The sequence below is a fragment of the Mchenga conophoros genome, linkage group LG1, assembly GCF_057382185.1.
Source record: "Mchenga conophoros isolate Kocher_MC1m ecotype Shallow Benthic linkage group LG1, M_conophoros_male_GT1.1, whole genome shotgun sequence".
Classification (NCBI taxonomy): domain Eukaryota; kingdom Metazoa; phylum Chordata; class Actinopteri; order Cichliformes; family Cichlidae; genus Mchenga; species Mchenga conophoros.
In genome coordinates, this window is record NC_140526.1 from 25,043,782 (window position 1) to 25,071,547 (window position 27,766).

The 27,766-nt window shown below is 38.6% G+C and overlaps 1 protein-coding gene across 3 annotated transcripts in view; it reads left to right on the plus strand.

The window, feature by feature from the left end:
- LOC146583435 (glypican-6-like) overlaps positions 1 to 27,766 on the plus strand; it is a 163,562-nt gene that overhangs the window by 27,309 nt on the left and 108,487 nt on the right. For all 3 annotated transcript variants that reach the window (XM_085271570.1, XM_085271551.1, XM_085271560.1), the window contains exon 2: positions 1,149 to 1,307. In XM_085271570.1, coding sequence (XP_085127696.1) covers positions 1,149 to 1,307 — 159 coding nt within the window. The remainder of the gene's footprint in view (positions 1 to 1,148; positions 1,308 to 27,766) is intronic.

Consider the following 27,766-nt stretch of genomic DNA (forward strand, 5'->3'; position numbering starts at 1 on the left):
CAACAGCGCACCAGAGTGCATGAGATATAGTGTGAAAAGAAATATTGAGAAATTTAAACATTTATATTAAATGTTATTTTTGTGATATGTAGAATATGGTGTGAGTTTTTCAGCTCTGCCTAAATTAACTTTCATTTTAATGGACTGTGGGAAATAAAAACTGCACAGACGCACACAATACACAGTCACATCTGATATCTTTCGCTGGCTTGCCAGCCTCTTATAATGCCTCTGATGCTCCCCGGCACCTAACAGTGACCATGGATACCAGCGCATCTGTGCAACACAGTTGTTCGCCGTAATCTGCAAAACAATATTCTCATCTCTCAGTCTAGCAACTTGATATTGTTTTGGTCTCATCTTTGCAGCAAAGTTGTTTTTAGGAAAACTAAAAAGTTATGATAAGTTCATTGTAGCCTTCCTGCTCTGAACAAAAGAGCAAACACGCACAGTTAGTAACGAGCTGGTGAACATGATGGAGCATTTGGCAGCCAAAAAGACAAATATTTCATTCCAGTTTTGATAAAAACCACGAGCAGAACAGAATGGAGAGTTAGCTTCATCATGTGTCAGATAGCATGACTTGAAATGAATGTTAATGTTGTTCGGTATGTGGTGAATGTGTAAATAAGCAATTGTTTCCATGGCAAAAATATGTCAGTGTTCATTTACAGCTTGCTGTGCCAAAGTCAAGACATCGTAAATTAATCCATGCAGTTTAATTAAATGTTTGGCTGATGTCATAGCTAAGGGCATGCTGATAAGAGCCTTGAGACCAATTTGTGGTGTTAGGCTATATAAATAAATTTCCTTGACATGACTTAGCACTGTGCCTTTCATTTCATGTACATAATATTCATTAAAGCAGTCATTATTGCAGCGCTTTGCTTTGTGATATAAGGGGGATTCTACATGAGGTGTAGGAGCTCTGCTATCACAGACACTCTCTGATTCATGATTCCAAATGACCGACAAATGTTTTCCTACCCCGTTTGTTACGGTCTGGCCCACTTTGATTGCCTCAGTGATGAGAATGACAAAATAACAAGAGAATTTTGATCAAAGACTCGGTTCAGCCTTTTCGAGCATCTGAATGTCGAAGCGGTGACGTGTGTAAAATTGCCGCTCTACCTCTCTGTCTTCCTCAGGTGAGCACCTGCGTGTCTGTCCTCAGGGATACACCTGCTGCACGTCAGAGATGGAGGACAAACTTAACCAGCAGAGCAAACTGGAGTTTGAGAAATTGGTTGAGGAGAGCAGCCACAAAATGAGAACAACATTTGTCTCCAGGCATAAAAAGTTTGATGGTAAGTTCCAGTAGATTGATTTGTTTTATCTATTTAACATGCAGAGACTGTGATTCATAGAAATTTATATCCCAGACACCACCTCTCCAAGCTGAATGTACTGAGACAAGCACTGTCAAACTTGTAACTACAGACTTCTGATGTCATGATTAATTATTACTTTGACTGTTATTAATAAGAAATGAGCTTATCTGGTTTAAAGATGGTTATTCTGGAGCCTTGCTATTACACTTGACTTCTTCACTACAGTTCTGCATTATTTGGATTTTCTTTATCTTCAGGGCTTTCTAGCTCACTATGATGTTGTTCTTCCTTATGCACATACACTGTGAACTACTGACATTTTGACAGTAAAAGATGGCACTAATGTGGCTTTTAAAAATATTTTCATTCTAATGAGCCTGTCTGTATAAGCAGGGGTTAAAGTGGGATTTTGCAGGTGAGAGAATACTAAGTTCTGGTGAAGCAGTGCAGTCTGGAGAAATGACTCACTCTGCAATAAATCATATAATAATATATATATGAGCTCCAGTACATGTGCTTTGTTTTTAAACCGGCTGTGATCAGCTGACCTGGTCTGATGCTGCTTTTGAGGTTTCCTACTCATTCTGATTTTAGCCATCTACATTCTACAATATACAAGCAGATGTTATATGAGCCATCAAGGCAGATGTCTGATTGCTAGCCACTATGAAGCTGGTATAAATGTGGAATTTGGCAAGTGTTACCAAAGAATATCATCAGCTAAATGCAAACTGACTCCTAGCCGAGTCCTGTTACTCAGCAGCGATCTTTTGCTTTATTTGGATGGTTATTTTAAAGCAGTGTCTGAATTAACCTTGATTTTCATAGTCAAGAAGAAATAAAAACTGTATGCAAAGAATCTCTGGTCTGATCTTATAAGTATAGACCATGGTAATGAACATGTGTAACCGACCCAGAGTATGGGCCGGTAAAACAGATTACGGTAAATGTTCCTGCAAAACAGGGAAATGATGAGACAGAGACGACTGGTGAAGTTTCTCTTTGCCTCGCTTCTGCCATATTTATTTATACAATCACATGTATTTTTAACTTGCAGCATCACCATTCTCTATATACAACAGAAATAACAATAAAACCGTCTGTATGTTCAAGCTGCAATACCACGATCTTTTCATGGGAAACAAGAGTACTTCACGTGTAGTGACCTTCAAATCATTTACTCGGCTATTCTCTCTGAATGACAATTCAAAACAATATGAAATGCATGTTCAAATACATTTTTACCTCGATTTAACTCTTAACCCAAATACCTATGTATTCTGATTGTTTTAACCAACATACCAGTGCTTGGTCTTAAACCAATTTAGCTTAGTAGCTCACAAATACATGAAAGAGTCATGTGTATGCTGGCAGGCTTAGCTTTAGCTTTAACATTCTCAAAATCACTTTTCAGAACCAGTAAACAGTCGTTCTTCACTGCCAACAGCAGATTAACATTCATATTCACAAAATCAGGACACGACAAGGAGCTCATTCAGCTAAAACGACCTGAAATAAGTGGAGAAAGGAAACCAAAATGGCGCCCGCGGCTGGCTAGGCTTTGGCATTTTTTCCCAGTCCTTCTACTTCATAAAACGTAACAAATAACAGGGTTTACCCGCTGATTTATACCCTCACATTTAGCTGTGTTTCTTATCAATATTTTACATCCGTTTTAATATAGTTTTACCGGTTACAAACCTGCAAAACAGGGAAATGATGAGACAGAGACGACTGGTGAAGTTTCTCTTTGCCTCGCTTCTGCCATATTGGAGAGGAGGACCTATGACCTCGCTATTCTGTCTCACTGAACAATGCGCCACCCGGAGGCTGGGGGGTGCAACTACCTCATTAAACATAGTTCACTTCGGTGACAAATCTCTCTTTCTTTTAAGTACTACTTCTGATGGGATCACACATTAGTGTGTCACACATGGATACCACAGTTTGCCCTGCACCAGTTCTGCATAACTGTAAACTGTAAAAGAACACTGCAAACAGCCCAGTTTACCCAGTTTATTCTGCACATACTGTCCAATACGGCATTTGAATAACATTAAATCTATGATTTAATCTGCTTTCAAAGATATTTCCCAATATGAAATAAAGATCTAGATTTCTATTACTGTCCAGTAGCTGTAGTACTGCAGTATATTGATAACGTATGGTAGCACTAAAATGTTTGCATTTTTTACTGATATTGACATTAAACTTGTTGCAACCTCATACTAATAACATAATGTTGTTTGATGCTTTAACATATTTAGATAGTATTACTGTATCATAATACTGATATATCATAATGGCCTGTATGTAATTGAATGTTAAAAGATTATTAAGGCAAGCTTCAAGTAATTTGTTCCTACAATTGAAATCCTAGAACCATGTCATGAATCAAACACAGGTGTTATGGTTGTTTTATATTACAGCACTGAGATGTAAACAGTTTATACGTGTCTATACAGGCTGAATGATGACCCAAATCTTCAAATTATAGTTCACAAAAGATTTGTTGATGAGCAAATACAAGAGTCAGAGCCTTCGTAAGCGTGCTCTGTCGCCACCATAAAACCTACGGTGGGAAACGGCAGCCTAAAAATGAGCATAACTTAAAATCCTGACCATATCGCCTCTGTCAGTGCGCCCCAGGGTGGCTGTGGCTACAATGTAGCTCGCCATCACCAGTGTGTGAATGTGTGTGTGAATGGGTGGATGACTGGATGTGTAAAGCGCTTTGGGGTCCTTAGGGACTAGTAAAGCGCTATACAAATACAAGCCATTTAGCATTTATATGACAGCTCAGCTTAGCTGTCTTTGATAATAAAGCTGTTTCTCTGAAAATTAATTGAGATTCACCTTATTAATGACATTCAGCTTTCAACAATATTTTAATTAATGCAATGATAATGTTTGGTTAAATGTTGATGGCAATTATATTCAACGTAATGTAAGATAGTAAAACAAATATTGCTAATGTATAGTTTCCCTTAAATGTTAATTATTGGGACATATAATGGATGTGGAGTGTAACCTTTTCTCATTGAAAAACAAATTTGAAAGTGCTTCTAATATAACTAGATAACTTCATCATATACAGATCCACTGTCTGATTCAATTAATTTTTTTAACCTTTAAATATTTATTTTATTAAACGTCACTTGCAGAGCAGTCCTTACCTTTAAATATGATCTGTCAGCTTCTGCTGTTATATTTATTTCCTCTATCTTTCTCTATCTCTGAGAGTAAAATTATCCCATGTCAGTGTTTTTTTTTCTCCCTGGAAAACAGAGCCTTTGTACCTTAAGCTAGCAGACAGATTGTGCACCAAGATGCACAAAAACAGTTTGTGTGTTCACTGATATTTGTTGAGCTGTTTCAAATCCTGTATCTGAGATAACCTGCCACTTAAAGAAAAAGTTGCACAGTTATGCTCTCTCCTCTTAAGTAGAGGTAGATAGATGCTGATATATGGCAACAGAAACTTTATTGACATCGACAGCATGAGTGCATGACACGGATAAGAAGGAAAAGAGGAGGCATGCAGCTGGAGTCATGACTTTACTGTCTCTGTGACAACAGTTGAAAGCACTGCCAGACTGTATCAAATAAAAAATGAACTTGCCTGATAGTATTTAGTGTTAAACTGCCTATTTAATTACTCATTAATCGAAGGTGTCAGAACGTTGTTCCAGGTTGTTCAGGCCCACTTTAATCCCTGTATAACTGCTAGAGCTCACAGGGCTTTAAACCAAGGCTCCATGGTGTTTAATGCCATTTACACTTGTGTTTCTGCTTGTGCCATCCAAGGCTTGCTTTTTTACACTAACTAAAGATATCATGTATTCTTTTGAACTAGTCAGATGGAAAAAACAAATTGTAGGTGCACTGTTTTTTCCATAACTAATAATAGTAATCTGTTGCTTGAGTCTGGTTGTAGCTGAATGCTGCTAATGTAATTGACCAAGCATTACCTACATTTAGGTCCATACGTTTTTGCAGAGTAACACAAATCAAAGAATAAATGCACTGACCAGCTCAGCAACACCAAAAGACTTGAATGACCACAGAAGACAACTAAGGTGGATGATCGCAGAATTATTTCCTTGTTTAAGAAAAAAAACTTTACAACCTCTATTCAAGTCAGGAACATTCCCGAGGAGGTGCAGAGGGTTTACACACAAGAATAGGCGGGTCAGACTAGACTTTGTCAGGAAACGTCTGATATAGCTGGTAAAATTATGGATAGGGAGAGACTTATGATCTGAAGCATACTACATTATCTGTCAAACATGGTGGAGACAGTGTTATGACATGGGCATGTATACTGGAACCAGGTGATTAGTGTTTATTGCTAATAGAAGTAGCAGGATTAATTGTGTAAAAAATATACAGAGCTTTACTCGCTGCTAAGATTCAGCCAATTGCAGCAAAACTGAGTGGACAGCATTTCATGGTGCAAATGGATAATGACCCGAATGACCCAAAGCAAACTGCATAAACAACACTGTCTTTCTCAAGGCAGTGAAATGGGATAGTCTTCAATGGCCAAGCCAGTTAGCTGATCTTAACTCAACAGACGATGCTTTTCAGTTACTAAAGACCAAACTGAATGCAGAGAGGCCCACAAACCAGCAGCAACTGAAGGCAGCTGCAGTAAAGGCCTAACAGAGCATCTGAAGAGAGGAAACCATGGGTGTCCAAGGGCTCTAGACTTTAGGGATTAAATGACTGAAAAGGATTTTTATCCAAGTATTAAAACAATTCTTAGACTGTATTTAAAATTCCATTAGCTCGGGTACTCAAAAACCAGCAGGATTAACTTTCTCCACTGTTGTTAGCACTTGTACAAGTAAAATGTGGTAGTTGCTGGTGTGTTATTGGTCCCATCAGCCTCTGTAAGTGGATGGCTGTGTAAAGAAGGGACTGTGACAAACAGTTTTTTACCCAGAGATGAACCTCTTTAGCTTTGGGGGGTGAAGTGAACAGCCGACCACGCATTCCTCACTGCAGATTAGAAGCTCACTGCCTCGAGTGCCTGCCGTTTTTAGCATTGTATAAGTATGAGGCGATCCAATTGTGAACAATTGAAAAACTATGCTGGCTTTCTGGAAAAAAAAGAAAAGCTATTGTGTACACTCCGTCTTAGTCTGTATAAACATCCTTGAATATAAATATTTTTAAATGAAATGACTGCTTAATTTAACTTTATATTATTCTACTATATAAACAAAAATTAGTTTAAAATAAATTTGTTTATGCAGGTTGAAGAGGAAATGAAGGACCTTCGGTACAAAATATAGACACTAATGAATCTTGAGTTAGGGCATTTTTGTCATCCTTGGCTGAATACATGTCTAAAATCCTCCCTGTGTGATACGAACTGAAAACTGTGTAGTGAGTATAGTTGGAAGAAGCGAGAAATCGGTGTTCTACTAGCTAAAAACATCAATGGTAGTTTCTTTCAAATTTGTTACTGCCAAATGTTAAATGAGCCATCTGACAGGTTGGCAGTCAACTGAGGACAATACCTGCATGTCCTTGGAACAACAGCACAGTAGAAATTCAGTTTTTATTGTTTTAACTGGTAAAATCAGCTTATTTGTATAATTGTTAGACAAAGACTGAAGGCCTGATAAGAGATTGTTTTCAATGCCTAAATGCATAATTTAGATAAAGGACACTACTCATGTGTATAAATTAGTTGTCTGGTGGTGTCTTTTTTCTGCAAGTGCTCATTTAGGATAAACCTTCACTCTTTACCGTTGCATATTGACAAGATCTCAGACTGTTATACTATGTCGTTTTCTTTGAATCACACACTTACATCAGTTCTAGAGAGCACAAATATATGAAAATGAATTCCCACATTAAAAAGATCTTGTAATTCACAGTTTTGTTGGCTCATATTGAAGCTTTTTTGAAAATGTATGTAATTTCTGACCCCGCAGTCTTGGTTTTGATTAAATAATATAAATGTGTAGCAGAGTTCTTCTTCTGTAAAAGCTTAATAGGTAGCCACAGGTTATGAAATTGTTGCTAGGTTGTTTTAAATGTTCAGTAGAATAGTTTGAAGGCAGGGGCGTATTTCTACATTAATAGCACCATTTCAGTGACGTTGCCTCTAGAGCAGTGTCCATATTGTATATCTGTGCGTTTATGTGGTAACACTGGGGACACAAATCACTCGTGCAATTCCACCTTCTACACATGCCCGTATCACCGGGCCACTCAACATCGCATCCCTTCTCCTTGCGTTAAGCTCCATCCACCTCGTGGGGTTTGAATCATCCCTCATCAATTTTACATGCCCTCATTTCTGTCCTCAGTTATTTATAGGGCCCTATTATGAAAACCTTAACTTACTTTTTGATTACTGACTGCTTCCCTTGGAGGCCTGTGGGTTTTGATGCATTATTGAGCAATCCTACTGCCATGAATGACTGTTGCACACTAGAATTTAGGCTTGGGTATTCTGCAAGTCCAATAATCCGGCCGAGGACCCTCTTACCCCATCTCTCAGTATGCCATATATTCTCCCAGAGAGATTTGAAGTTCAGTAATATTCCAGTCCAAGACAAAGAACAGGCTGTAAGAAAGGAACCTCACAACCAGCTTTGCAGTGCATAATGCAAATCTCCATTTTTTTCCCCACACAAAAATTTACTTTTATAATTCTCTGAAATTATTAGTGTTCTCTGTTTAGCCTAGTACGTGCCCTAAGGTAACTTGAATTAGACACACAAAATGTGATAAATATTTGCAGTATTTATATGTGAGCGCAAAAGCTGGAGAGACACTGAAATACGGAGAAAGAGACTCTGTGTATGAAATAGGCAAAGAGGGAGAGAATTGCATCGCATCTGTTAAAGATTAATTGCTGAGGATGAACCATGATAAAAGGTGCCTCATGCTCAGTCAAGTGATTTGAGATTGAAAGTGCTCCACAGACTCACTCTCTCTCTCTCTCTCTCTCTCTCTCTCTCTCACACACACACACACACACACACACACACACACACACACACACACACACACACACACACAAAGAAAGAGAGGGAAAGTGATCCAAAACAAAATAGCAGATATAGAGGATAGCTGGCCAGTACCTTTGGTATCCCACAGGCCAACCTCTAGAATGTAAGACAGGTACTGAGGAACCAGTTGAACATTAGGAATAAGATCCAAGCCATCAATACATTTGTCCTACCTGTCATCAGATACCCAGCTGGAATAATAAGCTGACCATAGGAGGAGACAGATACCACAGGTGCTAAGACATGAAAACTCCACAAAACAGGCTCTGCAACAGAAGTCCAGAACCCTCAGGCTCTACGAGCAATGGAAAGCAGGATGGCGAGTATGAATGAGTGTCAGAGCCACAATCCAGGATGAAACACGGAACATCCATGAATACATCAGGTAGATGGCACCTCGAGATGAGGCATTCCAAGATTTGCTCAGGCAGCTGAAGACAGACAGTGGATGATGAACTGAAGGAAGAACTCATAAAAGAACTCATATCATCAACACATACAGGGGACCACTGTGATACGTGGAAATCCCAAAAGACAGCAACATCAGGAATGAGGAGCACAAGAAAATAGAGACCCCCAAACCAAAAGATTGACCCCAACAGATTCCAGGCAGCTTCTCTGCAGAACACTGCAGGCCTGGGAACATTGAAGATACTGTGCAGACCCCTCAAACTCCCAGCCCTTTGGTAGAGGATCCAGGTTTCAGGAACACACACACACACACACCCTCTAGAGCACTGCCCACATAGTATACTTGTGGGACACAAATCACTTGTCTGTATAAAGCTATTTTGTGAAGCTGTGTTTACTTTGCCTGAAGAGATTCATGTAAAATTGGAAGATGTAACAATGTGACAATGAAACTGATTTGGAATCTGTGAATTTGATTATTGTGACACTGAGAATGAGATCAGTGTAGTGTGGTGTGACTTACCAACAGATTTACCTGATTTAATTCTGTATGTATTTGTAATTATGCTTTGTTTTTTTTAATTTATTTATTTATAAGTGTCAATTACCAAATGCCAAATAGAATATACAACCTAAACCCCAACTCCCTAACTTTAAATGACCTCTTACCCTGGGTAAACACAGTATTTATTTATTTATTTTTAAATATTTCTTTATGCAAAGTAATCACAAAGTAAATAATCATTTTACCTGACATGCATCAAAAATATATTTATTTTCTTTGTTAAGGTTAGATCCAGGTTGTTTCAACTATCTCGGTGACTCACAACACTTCAGAGGGTCAACGGCATGATAAGAATTTAATCTCAAATTTTCATATCAGCAGCTGTAAGTTCCTGGCTTCATAAGAATTTAATCTGTCATTTTGTTCCTGTTCTTTGCTTGGAGCTACAGTATTTCAACTTTCATATGGTAAAATTGCAAAGCATGCTACCGCTTTATCGCTGAAAGATTACATTAACTCAGATTTCTTGTTCTCCTTTTTATACATGTGTAATTGAGCATTATGTCAAAATAATGATTGGTAGTCCTGTAGGAGGTTAAAAGGCAGAACTGGAGAGAAGTTTGAGATATCTGTCTCTACCTTTCTGTTTACTATTTGCTCTAGTTGTATGGTAGATGCTCATTAAATTCAGTTTGGTTGATACGTTTCTGTTCTCTCACAAGACCTGAGCAAGAGATTAGAGTGTGTGGTTGGTTGACTACAGTCTGCATTGAGCAGTGCCCTGGTTGACTGAGTTCTTTGATCCTGCCTCAGTAGATCTCTGCTCAACACTGAGAGGTTTTGTGTCCCTCATTCTCTTCAACAATCACTTTTTCACACCCAACTTAAACCAAAACTGACTTGAACACAGCACCCTATTCTCTCTAATCTGTCATCTTTACCAATTCACAGGCTTCTGCTAGACTGTGTAAGCTGGCAGATAGGAAGAAAGCACAACTGGACTTTTTGAATTTGAGAGATTTTGTCTTTATTCTCTTTATTTTATTTACACATGAAGTTGCTCAGATATAACATCAATTTCAAAAATCCGTCATTTTGAACAGGCAGATGAGCTGAACAGCTGACAGTTTTTCTAGGCTACTTGAGTTAAATTTTGATAGTTTTTACACGACTTCTTTAGTGCATTGGAGTTGTTCGTGGATCACAGAACACACGCAGGGATGAATGAGGTGGGAGACAATAGAATGTGTTCCTTGTAGTCAGCACAGAAGCCTTGCATATGATGTTGTGGCCCCCCGTGAAACACTGACTAGAAAAACAAGCTGTGATGGGAAACTTGTTATGTGACGGCTGCGTGCAGGCAGGAGAAGGACCCAAAGTGCAGACTCCGGAAACAGGAAGTAACTCAAAACACAGCTTTAATGCTGAACCCAAAAGGGTAACAAAACTAGGAATACAAAATACACTTACGCAGACAGAACACACAGCTAGATAAGGGTAGATCACGACATGGACACAGAGAAACACATGGCTTAAATACACAGAGGGAGCAATCAGGGAATGGGTAACAGGAGGGAAACACAGCTGGGGCAAATCAGGCCTAACGAGACAAGGAGGGGCAAAACCAGATAAGACATAAGACATAACTCTAACAAAGGAACCACAGAATAGAAATGATAAATAATACAATAAACTCAAAACCCTGGGTCAACAACCCAGGCATCCTAACAAAACTAGAGGATGAGTCACTGCACTTCAAAATAAGAGTGAAAGATGGAGGCCTGTGAACCAACATATAGTAACTTTTTGTTTTAATAGTAATGTCTCACACACAAATCCACCTTCAATTAAGTTTTTGAATGCATGTTGGGATGCATTAAAATTTAAATTGGGTCCAGTCAAGAAATGGATTGAAAGCTTGAGATACAAATGGTTGGGTTTCAAATGAACAAATAGCACACTCTATTTATCCTTTAAATAAGATTTTATGTCAACAACTTTTTGTGTATTTACTGCATTGCTATGACACTGGGGGATTTGTTCAATGAGAATGGCACTGTGGTGTATCCTGCACTTCTTCACAGTGTCTTCTCTTTGCATCTCCCTCTTAAAGAAAGCCTTTCAACAAAGGATACTTGGGGTCCTCAGTGCTATTAATTCCTCTTTAAAGAATGTGCCTTTTTAATCTGTATGCATTTAATTTAATATTTGTAGCACTTTGGTCAACATTGTTGGATGTAAAGTGCGTTATAAATAAAGATGCTATGCTATGCTATGCTATGCTAATGCACAATGTTAACAGCAAAGTATTTTTCAGGAGGTTCATCAGTTTCCAGTGCATAGTTCCCCCTCTATAGAGAAAAATCCCCCACAGTGCTACTCCTGTTCTGAGCTGAATTTAACGCCATTGTATCCTAACCATAGGTTTGATACCATTCATGGATTTATAAAACCTCTGCTAACTTTCCCAGACATCACAAACTTAGATTCTTTTACATTTATTATTTATGTTTGACATTCATTGAAGTACTTAGCAAGTGAAACTTTGAAAATGCCCACCGTTCATTGCTGACATCAAATAGTTACATCAAAACAGGATCTCAAAGGTCCTCATTATGCTATCCCCCCACTTCAGCTCTGAAGTTATGAACTAGAATTCTAATCCGCAGTTTTGTCATTAAAAGCATCTTTTTTTTTTAAATATGATGCTTTTTAAAAAAAAAGTTTACCTAAATATCCTTAATATCCACAGCTTGACAAGCTATAATCTCCTGTGTTGCTTCTGTAATTTTAAGTGATAGCATGAACACATGTAATTACATAGGCTCCATTGTTGCAAACTGAGTATTTGAGTTTGTGGACTGATTTGTAATTCCCATTATGCTTTGTGCATAATATAACATCCGGCATTATTAATTTAAACACTGAATGAATTTAAAAAGGAGGTTATACTTCATGCACACTGCAAAATTCTGGTAAGAGTTTGCACTTTGATCTTGCACCAGATTTTCACACTAAACGCTGGCTGAGTTTGGCTAACTGTGTGTTCATTTAACAGACATAAGCGTGTGAACTCTCTGTACGCTCTTACTAAAGAAATTTACAGAAAATACATTCACATATCATTTGATATATAATTGCACATCTTGCAGATATTTTTAAAATAAAAAGAATTTGCAATTTGTAATAGATAACAGATAAAAATGTAATAATTATTTTGAATTATTTTGAATATATAATTTGTTTACAGATGACATGGCAGATGACTAGGCTTAAAGTAAACTTTTTACAGGGGTTGCTATATGCACTGTAAACAGGAGTTAATCCACAATAATGATGCTTTGTAATTTAGTGTCAAATGAAATGTCAATTACAAGATTCAATTCTATTGTATTTATATAACACTAAATCACAACAGTCGTCTTAATGCATTTTATAAGGTTAGAGCCCAAAATAATACAGAGAAAATTAAATAATAAAATATAGATGTATTATAGCTTTACTTAGTGAACATATTGGCACCTCACACCCTGGATTAACATAAAAGCTGATCCAAAGAAAACTTTTTTGGATTAAAATGGACAAATCAATGACACCATGTCTGTACTCCGAGCGCGACATCTCCTAGTAGAGCACACACTAAACAGAACATAAAAAAATGCAGGGGACACAAAGGACACTCCAGGACTTGGTAAGCATCGGATGGTACAAGACCTTCATTACACCGGAGATGACACTAAATTACACAGAGCAGAACGCTGGTGAGGACAGGCCATACATTGATTTAACCCCAAAGTTGAAACCCCTGTTTCCATCGCATGCACACTTCTAATGAAATCTAAAACCGTGAGGGCACACGGTTCCTGGAAGTATTCATAAATAAATAACCTCTGTTTTGGTGTCCCTGTGTTATCCTACGTGAATGTCAGGAAGACGGTAAATCTCCGAGGACTGAGTGAATGGGGTCTGTCCAGCAGTGCTTTAGCTGGGAGTTGGTGGCAGCCTCCATCATCTGGCACAGGCTGCAGCCCTGTGTCACTTTTGCACTTCAGGATGGATGGCTCTGTACGGTCTGGACACTGTTAAGTCTCTCCCACTGGTGAGCTTCAAGGAGAGGCTATGAGAGGAATGCCTTTCCCACAAGCTGCTGTAGCAAAAAAGAGGAGGAAATCCATAGGTGTGGTGCAATGTGATTCTTCTCTTCAATATATTTATTAAATTTAAACTTTGTGTCACATATTGAAACACATACGCTGTGAAAACTCACTTACGAAAAATCCTATCCTAAGGATATTGAGTTTGCTCAGACTACAGCTGAGATCATGCCGTCTGCAGCGACAGATGAAAAATGTTACCCCCCTCCTGCAAAGTTGCTGATATGCTTCCCTCATAGATTCCTATGGTTTCACCTCCTTTTGATTTCCATGCATCATTTAAATTCTAGTGAATATGGGGACTCTGAGGTTGGTATAATTTTAGTTCAGCATCCACTTGAGATGTGACAGTGAGTAATTGGCATGTCATGCCATATGCATAGATTGCAGTAAGAGCAAGTTGACATCAGCAGAGCTAGAAAGAAAGGCTGATTTTTATTCTGCATTGCTGATTGAACCATTTTTTATTATCCTTATATACTTTTTATATTTATCTATAATGTGTGATTGATGTGGTGGTGTAACAATATATTAATAATAATTGATATTATTCGAAAAGAAAGGCTAGTAGCCAAAGCATTTGCTTCCACGCTGTTTTTATGTAGTTCAGAAATCATTTCACAATGGAAACTTTGTTATTTGTTATTATTTGTTAAATGTAAAAATGGCTTTTCCCAGTTTGTCTTATTCAGGTGTTTGAAGAGTAGAAAAATCTTTTTGCAGACTTTGACCTTAGAAGATGGAAAACGTTCCATTATCAGACGGTGAACCCCAACCTGTTTGAAATTGAATCTTTTGGCCTGTTTGCCTGAAGTGCTTATTTTGGTGATTGTTTATTGATTTAACTGAATTAATGCTTTAGGTTCGATTCAGCTGATGGAATGAAAATTTCTCGTTTCTTGGCTCATTTCAATCTGAGCACAACTAAAAGGTACAATTGGGAAATATTAAAGAAATATTTCCCATCTTAAAAAAATGAACAAAACAGTCATTTAGACTTAAAGAAATTATAAGAAAATCAGTTTCCATCTAGACTGTATAGCCCTGCGACATATTCTAATATATCCAAACAATTGACACTATGAAGGCAAACTCAAAACAGAAGTCCTACGTGCGACAGCTGTCGTCTGTTTCCTCTGAAATATTTGTACAGTTTTTCTGATGTTGCATCATTCTCAGATCCCAAAACTCACTCTTGCACATGCATGCCCTTAAGGCGTTAAAAGATTTGCAGTCACTCATGTCATACATACAAATGTTAGACGTACTGCATACTGCAAGTGTAATATTCACATAATACACTGAATAACATCACTTGCCGGTGTCACTGAAGGTTGATTGACTGGAATTCCACAACGGACGTGTAGTTCCTGATCTTGCCTAGAGAAAAGTTAACCTTCATTTTAAAATGATATACTTTTTTTTTCCTGTCTGAGAACCTCAGTGTTCTCAGTCAGGCGCAGGAAACACTCCGGAGGATGGATTAGTCTGACAAAGCTCTGCATGCAAGCTTTCATGGGGAGAGGCACTCCAACAGCCAGGTTGAGACAAAGCTGCTTATCCACAGGGTCACAGTAATGTAATGGTGTGTGCAGCCAATTTTCTCCTTGCTATTCAAATTGCATGAATATCGTCCATGAAAAGAATCAAGGCTTTTTAAAGCTTTCCTTATTGACTCATCCCATGCCTCTCAATGCTGAACTCTGTGTCAGATCTTGGAAGATCCAGAGGCAGCCTCAGCAAAGGAGATAAACTGTGAAACAACTGTGGATTTGCTAATCGTGGTTAAATATAGAGTCGCGTCTGAAAGCATTTAAGTTAGTAACTACTTTTTGCTTTAGGAATGAAATACAAGAATGTTCCCAGAATAATAGTTTATACTTTGGGATCCAGTGCAGTCCAATGCTGCTTATGAGGTGTTATTTTCTTTTAAAAATACATTTATATTGTAGTTATTAATAGCATTAAATTCATCACTCAAAAGTACTGCAGTGTCTTGAAAAAGTAATGAATTGTCTTTTTAGTGATGATGCCTTATCTTACTAAAATGAAGGATACCTCAGCTAGCATCAAAATTTATAATACTTTCTGGATTGTATTACTTGCATTTTTAGTTTAAAACAGTGAGTTGCAGTATGCAGTATGATAAGGCATATAAGATTTATACATTTTGCACCCTGTTCCCAAATGCTGACAGTTAACTGTGAGATTTGTATATGTAACCTTGAGGTGTTAGCCTCAAGCAGAGATTAGAAGCAGCTACCTAAGTTGGGTAATAACTCCATGCACCCCCAATATGCAGTCTTTAGACAACTTGCCAGACGGCATCACCTCTCTCGAGCCTCAACTCGAGTTTTTAGGATGATCAGGAGCCGGGAGACTATGGTCAGCAGAGATGGCTCACCAAAGTCAGGCCTTTCTAACAACACTCCATCTAAGACTTCTCTTCCCAGTTCTTCCTGTTTCCCACTGAGAGCACTGAAACCTGGGTTCTTGAGCCTTGTGTTTTTGGCTCTCTCCATCCCAGAACTGTGTTTACCAGGATAAAGTAGCACTAATTCCATTCCAGTTCTTTTCTTTCAAAACAACCATTTTTTATCTTTTGGTGCTGACAGCTTGCTCTGAGCTCTGGGATGTCAGGTGAACAGCGATTCAGCAACAGGAAAACAATCTTAAACCCACAACTCTGCAGGTGTGTCAGTCAGGCCTAGAACATTTATCTTTTGGTTTCAATGCAAGGCTCGGCTTTTCATTGAGCTTTCAGAAACACACAAGCACTGATTTATGGGGCTCTGTTACAGGATTTAACAAACCTTTTCTTGATCCTGTCATTTGTACCTTTCAGTATCCAGGATTTGTCATATAGTAAGTAGTGTTGTCTTTTATCCATTTAGGTCTTTTTTCACCAATTCCTTGTTTTTCTTTTTCACTTTTGTCACAATTTAGACATTTGGCGTAAATTCAGTGTTCAGAACATTCTTCAAGCGTCAACGGTGCCAGAAGGCAAATCAGCAGGCAGTGAAAATGCTGAACACAAGACCTTTAATGAAGACAAGTAACAAAAGAGCGACAAGCAGTGGTTGGTTACGAGCTCTTTGTTCTCTAGGGCTCATAACCAAGAGACTGGGTGGAGGACAAGAGGCAAGCTGCAGTTAAAGGAGACGGGTGTTTCAGCAAGTGTAACTGACAAGGAAAAGTAAAGGGCTAAATAATTGTTTATGTGAGGCACATTGCGGCGTCAGGTTGCGAGGGTTGCTGTCAGGGCTTTGTCTAGTGTGACCAAGTTCATAATGACAGTTTAATATATACTTGAAAATAAATATGAATAACAGTATATAACAATAGATGTAAAGAAAAAAAAACGGATGGCAATTTCAACAACATTCAGTAGATCATTGCAAAATTCAAGTGTAGCATCCAAATGTAAATATTCTTTCAAATTGTTTATTTTCTATATCCTCTTATTCTGCTGAGTGTTGTGCAAACCGAAGAATATCTCAGCATGCATTGAGCAAAAGGTCGGGAACACCCTTTATTAATATTAAATGTAGATCTTAAATTTCTCTTGGCTTCATGTTTCTGCCTTACAGCATTTATTTCGGTACCCAAATATGCACGCAGTGTCTCATTAAATCTGAAGTACGACCTTGTGTATAAAAAGAACAGTGTCCATTTCTCACTGGAAAACTGAAGTGCGAGAATGTGCTCTACTTTTCTCATTCCTAAAACTCTTCAAGCCTCATTAACTTTGAAAACAAGCCAACTAGCTGCTGTGAATGTTTTGTAGCATTTGCTTGAGCCAAGAAAAGGCTCTGTACCTCGTGCAGGGAGACAGAGTCCTTGCTGGAGAGGGCTGTGACTGAGGCAGATGATAATGGGAAAAGTTTTGTGTTTTATGCGGTGTCTCTCGTGCCCAGCAGGAAGGTTTAAAGTTCACTGTAGTGTGGACGTTGAAATATTACATTCTGATTTTTATCATTGTAATAAATCAAAGAATCAGTGCAGTGTTACATTTAAAGGTTGTTCGGATAAGTACTCTTGTTTTGTGTTGCCAGAGTTGGCTGGTCTGCTCCACTCTGCGTGGGAGAAATGGCACACATCCATACACATATGTAAAATATTGTTTCAATAAGGCGAGATCATTAAAAGGAATTGAACTTGATTTATTGACATACAGAATTCAGTTACACTATTTGGGGATTCGATTCCGATGGCCCATCACAGCAGAACTGAATCCCAGTGGTGACAGGAATTAGGGCAGGACCGCCTGCAGTCTGCACGCTAGTAATGGTGAAAATAAGATGGAGGTGTGGCGGGGCGTGATTGCGGATGCCGTGCAGGTGCGTCCGCCTCCTCTGCACGGCACCGCAGGCCACGCCCCGCCACAGGAGGCTTGCGTGAGGTAGAGTCTGCATGACAGAATGAAGGATGAGCAGTTACGATTCAAAGTACACAGAGTGGAGGCTGATTGGACTACGGCAGTGATGTCAGCATTGAGTTTTACAGTGTGGGAAAGTGGAAGTCACTAGACTAGCAGCCAAACATCTGGGAGAGCAGACAGATGAGTCAATACAGATGTTCATTATTGAACTTACACATAAGCTTCATTAAAATGTCATTGTTTTGCCAGGTAGTCTCTCCTATAAACCCAAATACTTAATGATTTTTATTTTTATTTTAGAGGTAATGATTGTGGCTTATAGAAAATCAGAAATCCACTTCCTGAAATTTTTAGAATATTTATTTAGAATAAAGAATATGAATACTTTCAGTAAATACAACCACAATAATAGGGAAGGCTGCCGACTTGACAGTTGTCCAGGTGACGATCATTGACATCCCTCTACTGGGAAGGCAGGGCGCAGAAGGCCATTGCTGAAAAGACGGGCTGTTTGCAGAGTGCTGTGTCAAAACGTATTAGTGCAGAGTTGACTAGAATAGAGAGGCAGACAGATACTGTAGATGAGTGTGGTAGAAAAAGGTACACAAGCAACAAGGATGAGAGGATTGTCAAGGCAAGTACCCTTACCCTTCATTCTAATTTGTGTTGTACAGTTATTTCATTTTTAACCTTAATTTATATTTTATTCCTTCCTAGTTAAATTTACCCTTTTTAATTTTTCATATTTATTTCCTATCTTATTCATAGCCTTTTCCTTTTTTGTTTTCTTTAGGTCACGAGCAGTTGTCCAAGCATTTCACTACATATCGTACTGTGTATGACTGTGTACGTGACAAATAAAATTTGAATTTGAAGTAAAGTGGAGAACTTGGAAGAGCTTCATGAGGAGCGGATTGAGGCTGGTATCAGTGCATCAAGAGCCACCATGCACAGATATCTTCAGAAAAGGAGCTACATGGTCGTAGCTGAGGGGCGGCTACAATTCAGGTGGTAGAGCATGTCATCTACTAATCAGAAGGCGGTTCAATCCCTGGCTGCTCCTGTCTGCATGCCAAACTTCCTTGGGCAATTTCCTTGATGCAAGTTGCTCTTGAAAACACTTAACAATAGAAAAACGTGCCTGTGTAAATGGGTGTGAGTAGTTGAATGAGGCACGTTATATAAAGTGAAGGGCCAGTCCATTTACATCACCATTTACAGATGTTACATTTCTATTACGAAGCAACTGCTGAACCAGATGCAATGTCAGATGTTCCTTATGTGGGCTGATGAGAAAAAGAACTAGACTGCTGCTCAGTGTTCCCTCTTTTTTCAGATGAAAGTAAATGTTGAGTATGTGTTTGTAGGTGTTTGGAGTCCAGTGTGAAGTTTCAACAGTCCATGATCATTTGATGTGCCATGTCATCCAGATCAATAGATAGATACTTTATTGCTCCCACAAGGGAAATCTGCTGGTGTTGGTGCACTGTGTTTTATCAAGTCTATCCAACAGGAGATTTTAGTGCACTTTCATGCCTCCATCTGCTGACAAGCTTTATGTCGATGCAGATTTCCTTTTCCACCAGGACTTAGTACCTCCCCACAGTGACAAAACTACTACCAAAGAATTTGCTGACTAGGTTATTATTGTGCTTGACTGGCCAACAAACTCAACAGACCTGAACCCCATAATCTGTGAGCTAAAGGCCACTGTCAAAGCAGCCTGGACTTCAATAACAGCTTGGCACTACCGCAAGCTGATGGCCACAATCCCAAAAAACAATAATGCAGCAATTTATAGTAAAGGAGCCCTATGTATTGTGTGTATAAATGAACATGCACTTTTCAGGAGTTTAACACTTCTTATTACATCTTGAGACTTACTATAAATTATTTCTGATTGATCTTAGGTATTGTATTTCTGATATTTATGAACTCTCTAAACCAGGGGTGCTCAATCCCGGTCCTCGAGAGCTACCGTCCTGCAGCTTTTAGATGCATCCCTACTCCAACACAGCTGAATCAAATGAATGGCTTGTTATCAGGCCTTTGCCAAACACGATGGCATGCTGAAGAGGTAATCAAACCATTTGATTCAGCTGTGTTGGAGTAGGGATGCATCTAAAAGCTGCAGGACGGTAGCTCTCGAGGACCGGGATTGGGCACCCCTGCTCTAAACCATAATAATTCAAATTAAAGCAAAAAAGGTTTGACGTTTAAGGATGATATAATATAATCTTTATAATCCTTTTTTTTTTTAAATGTTATTTTTTGTTTCTTATGTGGAGCGGTAGAGATATGACAAAGAACTTTAATGACTCACTCATGATATTTGGATGAGCGGCTCCCAAGAAAGCTGGCTTCAAGTGCCGAAACAGTGGCAAAGACAGGAGAAGTCAGTGAATCGCAAGCTTCATTAGGACACATTCACTGGGGAACAAGTTAAGATATCTTACACCATTAATAAAAACAATAATAGGCCAAAATTCAGGCAAACTTGAACTATAATTCCTTCTCTGGTTACCATGAATGTCAAAATTCCAGATATCGTACAGGTATGCTGACAGATCTCATCCCCACCTCAAGAGCCAGAAGTAGCAAATTGCCCTCTCGATGGATGTTTGAAGGAACTGCAATTGTTGCTACATTATTTCAACTTATTAATTCTTACTCTGCTTCAGACACTTTTTCAAAACAAGCGTTGCTCTGGAAATCTTGTACATAAGACCTCTCCACAGATATAGGAGACAGTAAACACAACGCCCATCCCAATGGGAAAAGAAGGATAGAAAACTATGCAGAAGAACAACACAACCACAACAGACAATATAAGCAATGCAGGCAGGCTAACATCAGTCTTGGTCTGAGCTAAAGTGTCTTTACTTTTTTCTCATCTTTCCTCGATGGACTTAGCAGGCAAGCAACATGTTTACAGCCCGGAGCGCTGCGTAAACAGAGAAAATTAGGATTCGTTGCTTACTTCCATAGCGTCTGATACAAACAGCCTTTCGTGCTTTTTATTTCTGTCCCTGAACCTCACGCTCTTCATACGCTAGTTTTCTCACCACTGCTGCAACTGCATCGATGCATTCAGGATTTTTTTTTTCATTTATCAGGAGGGTTTTGTGGAGAGATTGGTGAAAAGTCAGAAAAAAAATAGTCTTTTGTAGCAGAGGGAATGAGAAATGGCTCTGCATGGATAAGATGTAATGCACAAGAAAAATGAAACTCACCAAAGGTTAAACAGGCCAAAGAAATGTCATCAAAATGCCACTTAAACATGATTTGGCCTTTTCGATTCTTTCATCGTATCAAACTTTGTGCCAGCAGTGTGGCTTGAATATAAGTGAAAATGCAGTGCGGTCTTCTGAAAAGGTCGATTGAGATCTATTTCGAAATAAACCTGGACTTCTAAAACAGAAAAAAAGGATGCAATTAATGCTTCACAAGGCATCTTAATGTGACCATCATTTGAAATTGATAGAAATGAAATCATGGAGCTAAAATTAAATGACTCACAACAGTAATTTGTTTTTGAAAGATCCATACATTTTACATGCAGGTGAAATCGTTAAGTGGGACTTGCTAATTAATGACATCATGACTAACGCACACTCCAAAGTGTGACTTAAGGAAGCTGGGATGTTGCAGCTAGGTGCTAAAACGTATGCTTAATTAAATGTTATACATGGGTTTAAGTTTCCTAGTATTAGTCATCAGGTGGATTCTTTATTCATTTTGTGCACTATGACCTACTCATGGCAGTGAAGCTTTTTTCAAACATTTATCTAGTGAATGATGATCAATCATGATGAAATTGGTTGTGGTGTTTATGACTGAGGGTTGAATAACACCAGCTGAAAGTTTTATGTGCAGTAAATTGATTCATTGATAATTTATGATAAATAATGCATTTTCAAGACTACTGTTTTCGTAGAGATGTTGTTAAGCTTTCCTTTTTTAAAAATATGATTATTCAGAGAGAGAATGCTACTAGTTTGTGGGTTTGCGTTAAAAAAAAGACACACAGGCAATTCAAAAGAAGCATCTCTTGTCAGAAACTGTGCCACTGTGACATTTCACAGAGCACAGTGACCACAGTTTTCCTTGGGGTGCTTTCTACTCTAAAAAAACAGAAGCTGTGAGCTGTGTGTCTGTAGAAGCAATCCCACTCTTACTCCACCCCCCACCTTTCTGGTCCAAAGTCCAAATTTAACCGCCGAAGGCAACTCTGATGAGTGTACGAACATTTTCATTGATGTTATGATGATGAAAAAATGATGAACATTAGGAAAAAAAACTTGCATGTATGGCAGCTGGACAGAGAAATGTGTTCAATGAGATTTCAGAAAGTAAATCAAACAAACTGTGAAGGTTTTGGGGGCTACTAAGTTGCTCCTTCAGCTCTAACTGACTTCAGTTCCGCTAATGCTCTCCCATTCAACATGGCACATGCTAATTAGTTTATCCTTGGCAGCCCTGCCAAGCCTGTGGGCACCTTGGCTATATCTCACCTTTAGTTCCCCTCAGATTCCAGACACAATAGTCACTAAAAGAGAATAATTTCTGCCCTCCGTTCTTGAGCCTTAGGCTGATGGGACGTATTCACAGCAAATAAGAGGATCAGACTGCAGTGAGTGTGGGTGCAGTGAAATACCTTAGTATATTAGGATGGGGGGGCAGTGTTTAAAAGGCAGGGAATCCCTCGTGGATGTGCATGTGGACCACCACAGATGCACAGTTGTTTTTATTGCTTATGCCTTATTGCATTTCTTTTTCATGTAATTGTGCTTGGAAAATGCATTTTACACAGTTGCAGACTGACACTGACAAAACAGCGCTTTCTTTTTTGCCAAAGTTTAGGCACAGTGAAGAATCGTGCATTCATTATAGAGGTAGAAATGATCCTGTTTGTGAAACTGTGTCTATTTTGGTTTTGTTTGCTGCATGTTTCCAGTTTTAAAGCACCTTTTGATTCTTGTCTATGAAACGACTCGTACAGATAAATGTTGATTCCTTACCTTCAAAGGATACAGCCAGCTGTCGCCCTACATGTATGTGGCACACCAAACTGAACATTACATGTATAATCACACGAAGCCTCGTACCTTCTGATGACAAAATTTAATCAACCACATTCACAAACTTGGAAATGTTTAGCACTAGTCTACCGTCTTAGGTCGTTAGTATGAGCGCTGTTCTTTTAGACTGTTTTTGTATCTGAGGCATCCTGCTGTGTGATTTCCTGTTTCAGTGATGCATATGTATGATTGTGTGAAGGTGTTTTTTTTTCATTGATTTAATAGGAGGTTAAGTTATGTAGGACTGAAGCTTATCAGGAAATAAACAACCCATTTTCATTTTTTTTACACTAACTTTCTCAGATGGTTTATATGCTCACTGACACTGAATCTCAGATTCCACAGAAGCTATTGTGACACAAAAAATGGTGGAATTTTAATTGCTTTTACAGCTACACCCGATAACAGTATGATTTGCCACATCCTTCATAATCTTATCTCAATCTCTGAAGTGTAATGCAATTAGCTGTCACTGATTATTCTCCTCACATTACTAATTTCCATTGCAGTAGAAACTGCTACTTGTTTTGCAAATATAAGGTAAAGCAAGTGCCTGACTGAAGCGATTTTACACCCTATTTTGACCATATTGCGAAAGAAGAGCACAGAAATTAATTTATTTGTTTAGTGCTTTTTTTTCATGGCCCAAAAAGACAAAAGCAAAGAAGGTGTTAAATGTCATGTGCGTGAACAAGGTGGGCGCTCGGATGCTCGGAATAACCCACCGGTTCCACTGACATTATTAGCTTGAAAAATGAGGGACAATGGAAGAGATGACAGTACTTCAGCTTTCATTAACTAAATCACTTTCCACACAGAGTGCAACAGTGCACAAAGGTAATTAATTTCCTCAAGGGCAATTATTTTAGTACTTTAAGATAATGACAAGAACTCCTCAAAGTTCAATCTAGTAGGTGGTTTTGAAGGAAAATTGTCCTCAAAGGCCCAAACTGGAGTCGGTATAGCACCATCCCTGGTGGGGAAGTTAATACACCATGCAGCATATATTTATTTCAGAGAACTGTATTCAGACTTACAATGAAACACTGCAGCAAGAGCAGTTATTGTTGTAGTATTTTCTGCTGTGTTATTACATATTGACAATCTTGGTTAAAGCACGACGTAAATGGGAAGTGTAGACCTACTGTCACAATACAGCTTTCTTTGTGTTTCAAAAGTGTGCTATTAATATTGTATCTACCATTCTTAACCATGGTTAGATAAATAGACAAAATACTGTGTACAGTGTGCTGATAGTTTGAAGACGGCTGAAAATACATACTGATAATAGTACTGTGTCGATTTTAGCCAACTGATACTTGAGATACTTTATTGTCTTGGCGTATTAAAACACTTGCACACACCACGTAGTGATTGACATCCAGGCACACATACCAGGGTGATGCCTGGGTGATTATGGCTCTAGTCTTAGAACACAGGCATACATCTCTCCTGCTGTGCAGGAAGGAGTTAGTTGGGATGAGGAAGAACACATTATCAGCGGGTGTGTTCAGGTCGAGCATCAATCACTGTCTATCACTATCAGTTCCTCTCTTTCCTGTTAATAAGCAGAGCTTTCCCTACATGGTGTGCTGTTAGTTTTGCAATTGAAAGTAAAGGGTGGATTCTCTCAAGAGAAAACAGATGTCCTTGTCAGGGAGTTGCAAGGCACAAATATAAAGTACCTCATATTTGCTGCCAAGGGCAGGCATTATCCACTTTTAAGGTAAACTCACTTTTCAGAAGAAATCCTTGTCAACATTTATGAATATAAATGCACATGTTGTAAAATCTATGCCCATCTGATGACTACTAGTAGGAAGCAGACACACACACACACACTGAAGTTTTTTTCTTCTTTCATATACGAAAAACACATGGGATAGCACATAACTAACTAACATAACTAATTATATTGCAGCAATGGTAACAAAGATGTTTGTAAATCACTTATTTTAAAAACTGAATTTTTAAACAATCTAATAATATTTCATATTATCACTGAATGTAAGAGAAAAGCTAAACCTATGATGCTGCCAGTTGGCCTTGATGTCTGTGGTCCATAGATCACACAACTCCTGTAATTCCCAATGAAAAGCCCGTGTAGCAACCACTCTTTTGCTTCCAGTCCTGTCACACAGGGTGCTGATGGGTGGCAGCAGTGATGGATCAGGGAACAGATTGCCTCTCTCTTTAAAAGAACTTTCATGCTACAAGAAATGAGACTTGCTGGTTTTGACACAGATCAGAGAAAGATTCAGAGTACCATAGACCACGGCCTGCTTACAGCCAACCAAACCATCTTTCATCATTCTGTCTATCGTCTTCTCTTCGCATGCTTGTTGATAATAACCACTTTCCTGGTATATTGATGCATGCTCAATCCCCCAGGTAAGTAAATTCCACAAGGTTGATTCTGTTCATCTGGACGTAGCGTTTTCAGTGGTAGAAACGTTTCGTCGCTCGTCCAATTGACTTCTTCAGGCTGAAGAATAAACAAATCAACTTTTTGGGAGGTAATTTCCTGGTAATATTTGTCCTACTTTCTTGGTTAACTAGTATCTTTTTGTTTTTCGAAGACTGACTTGGTCATTTGTTTGCAAATCTTCAGAGATGTTGCTTTTACACAGAACAAAGGAGGAAAACAGAAGCCACAGAAACCCAGCTGCATTTGCACTTAGAGAATGAATGTGTCTGCCAAGACTTGTTCCCTTAAAACCTGATAACAACAGACGAAGATTTAATAACAGCAGTTAAATTAGGTATGAATACAGTATGCTGACTTGCCTCGAGCACAAATGGTAATGAATATTGTTTTGATTATACTTGTTAGTAGTCATGTAGATCTTGCGTGGGTCAATATGGTTAAATTTACAAGAGAAGAACATCTTTGATTAAGCATTGGTGTTTAATGAAAGCTCCATCAGGCTTCCTTTTCCCCTTTTTTCTTCTTTCAATTTTATGCCTAAGCCATGCCTTTCAGCTTCAGCCCTCTCGTATAATTTACCACCATCCGTTATTTAAAAGGCAACTCCCTCCTGGTTCATGCCATCATTCAGCATGTCTTAAACAATCATTGCCCTGTCTTACCCACACCGGAGGCTATCACAAATCACTCTTCTCTTTAAATGATTTAGCTGTTCATTTTTTTGTGCCCGCCTGGTGCCTCTTGAGCTGAAGCCGGCATCACACCATATGTTTCTTTGGATCTGGTTTTCGATTTATGAGAACAGCAAATGTGTATAGATTTTTTTTTTCTCAAATTCTGCTTATCAATCCTCAATAGTGAAATTTTTACAGTAGTCAGGTGTTTTACTGTAAAAATACCAGCGTAATAATGGAAAACCATTTTTCAGAAAGTGTTTACAGCTGCCAAATAACTGCTGTCCAAACTGCAATAACTACTAATTACAAGCATTCAATTAGTAGCATCTATTATCCTTATAGAAATGCTTGTACTAGTGTCACCCCCATGGTATTATGTACGTTGAATTATTCAAGTAAAAACTGTCTATGTCAAACTCATATACTTTAACATGAGTTACCAAGTACTGAAAGCACTGTACATAGTTTCATTGCAACAAGGAAGGTACAAAAGAAAGAAAGCATTTCGACCATTTGCTGTTAAAAAAAACTGCATAAGTTATTGTTGCACTGCAATAGAATCACCTAATTAAATCCCATTGAAAGCTTTTCACTCAAACACCCAACATACCTCAAGTGAGAGTGAGAAGAAAGCGTGGTCGGTGCCCAGTATACAGTATCTTACATCTACCCGCATCTACATTTATAATCCTAATTACTGGGCTAAAGCTGCTGATGGCTGAGCGTGGTGGTCAACCCTGCAATTGATCAACAATTCTTTACATGCTCTGCGTCTCCAGTATTAGACTTTTGTAAAACACATATAACAGATCTAACATATCTCAGTAAGTCACCAGATGCACTGAAGCCAAGGCAGAGCAACTAAACAAAATGTAATGGATGCAAATCCTGCAAAGGATGTTGGCAGTGTTACCAACCCACTGATTATTAGCCGCCGTCATGGAACTTGCTTAACACACTCGTTATTTCAAACATGTCTGCATTTCAAACAACAACACAAGGCAGTAAAGCTAACACGGTCTTATTTATGCATTTTAGCGATTTATCTTGTGACTGAGATAATACAGTATTCCTTCCTCTGCTGTGGGGACATTACAGTTGTATCCTGGAATATAAATTCAAGGTACAAGGCGTCAGGCTTTAATGACAGCAGTTCTTCATGTGAGAAATGACAATGTCTGCGTGTGGCTCTTCCGTGATTATACCAGGGTGTGAATCTTAACGCTTTTCAAGTATGTGTTCTGCCAGTTTTCAGAGAGCATCTTCAAAGAGGAATAATGAGTTGTTATCCATGAATTTTTCAGGTAGACTAACCTAATTTATTATGCTTTGAATTCATGCTTTAGAACTCTATATTTTCCTCTCTTCTATAGGAACTGGCTCCATGCATGTCTACTGAAAGAAAGGCTTTTGTCTAACAGAAGGAGCTGGCACAGAAAGTTGCTGGTCTAAAAGTTGGAGCTGGTGCCGTGGAAGGAAATAAAAAAAAAAAACGCAAAGGAAGGAGAAAAGAAATATCCCGATGCATCCCACAAATTCTTCTACTGTGTAATCATGCATGAGTTTAATTTTGGATAATTTAGTTTTCAGACCTGTCTAAATAAGGATTTGTTCTCAGAAGCTGTCTCTGCACTGGCACCAGCATGAGCACCAATGCTGAGTTAGGGGAAAAGAGGTGTGATTAAGAGATTCTGGGAGCAGGTCCATAAAAATCAAAAGCCTTAACTGATTTAAATTTGGTCAATCTCTTGTTCAAGGACATTT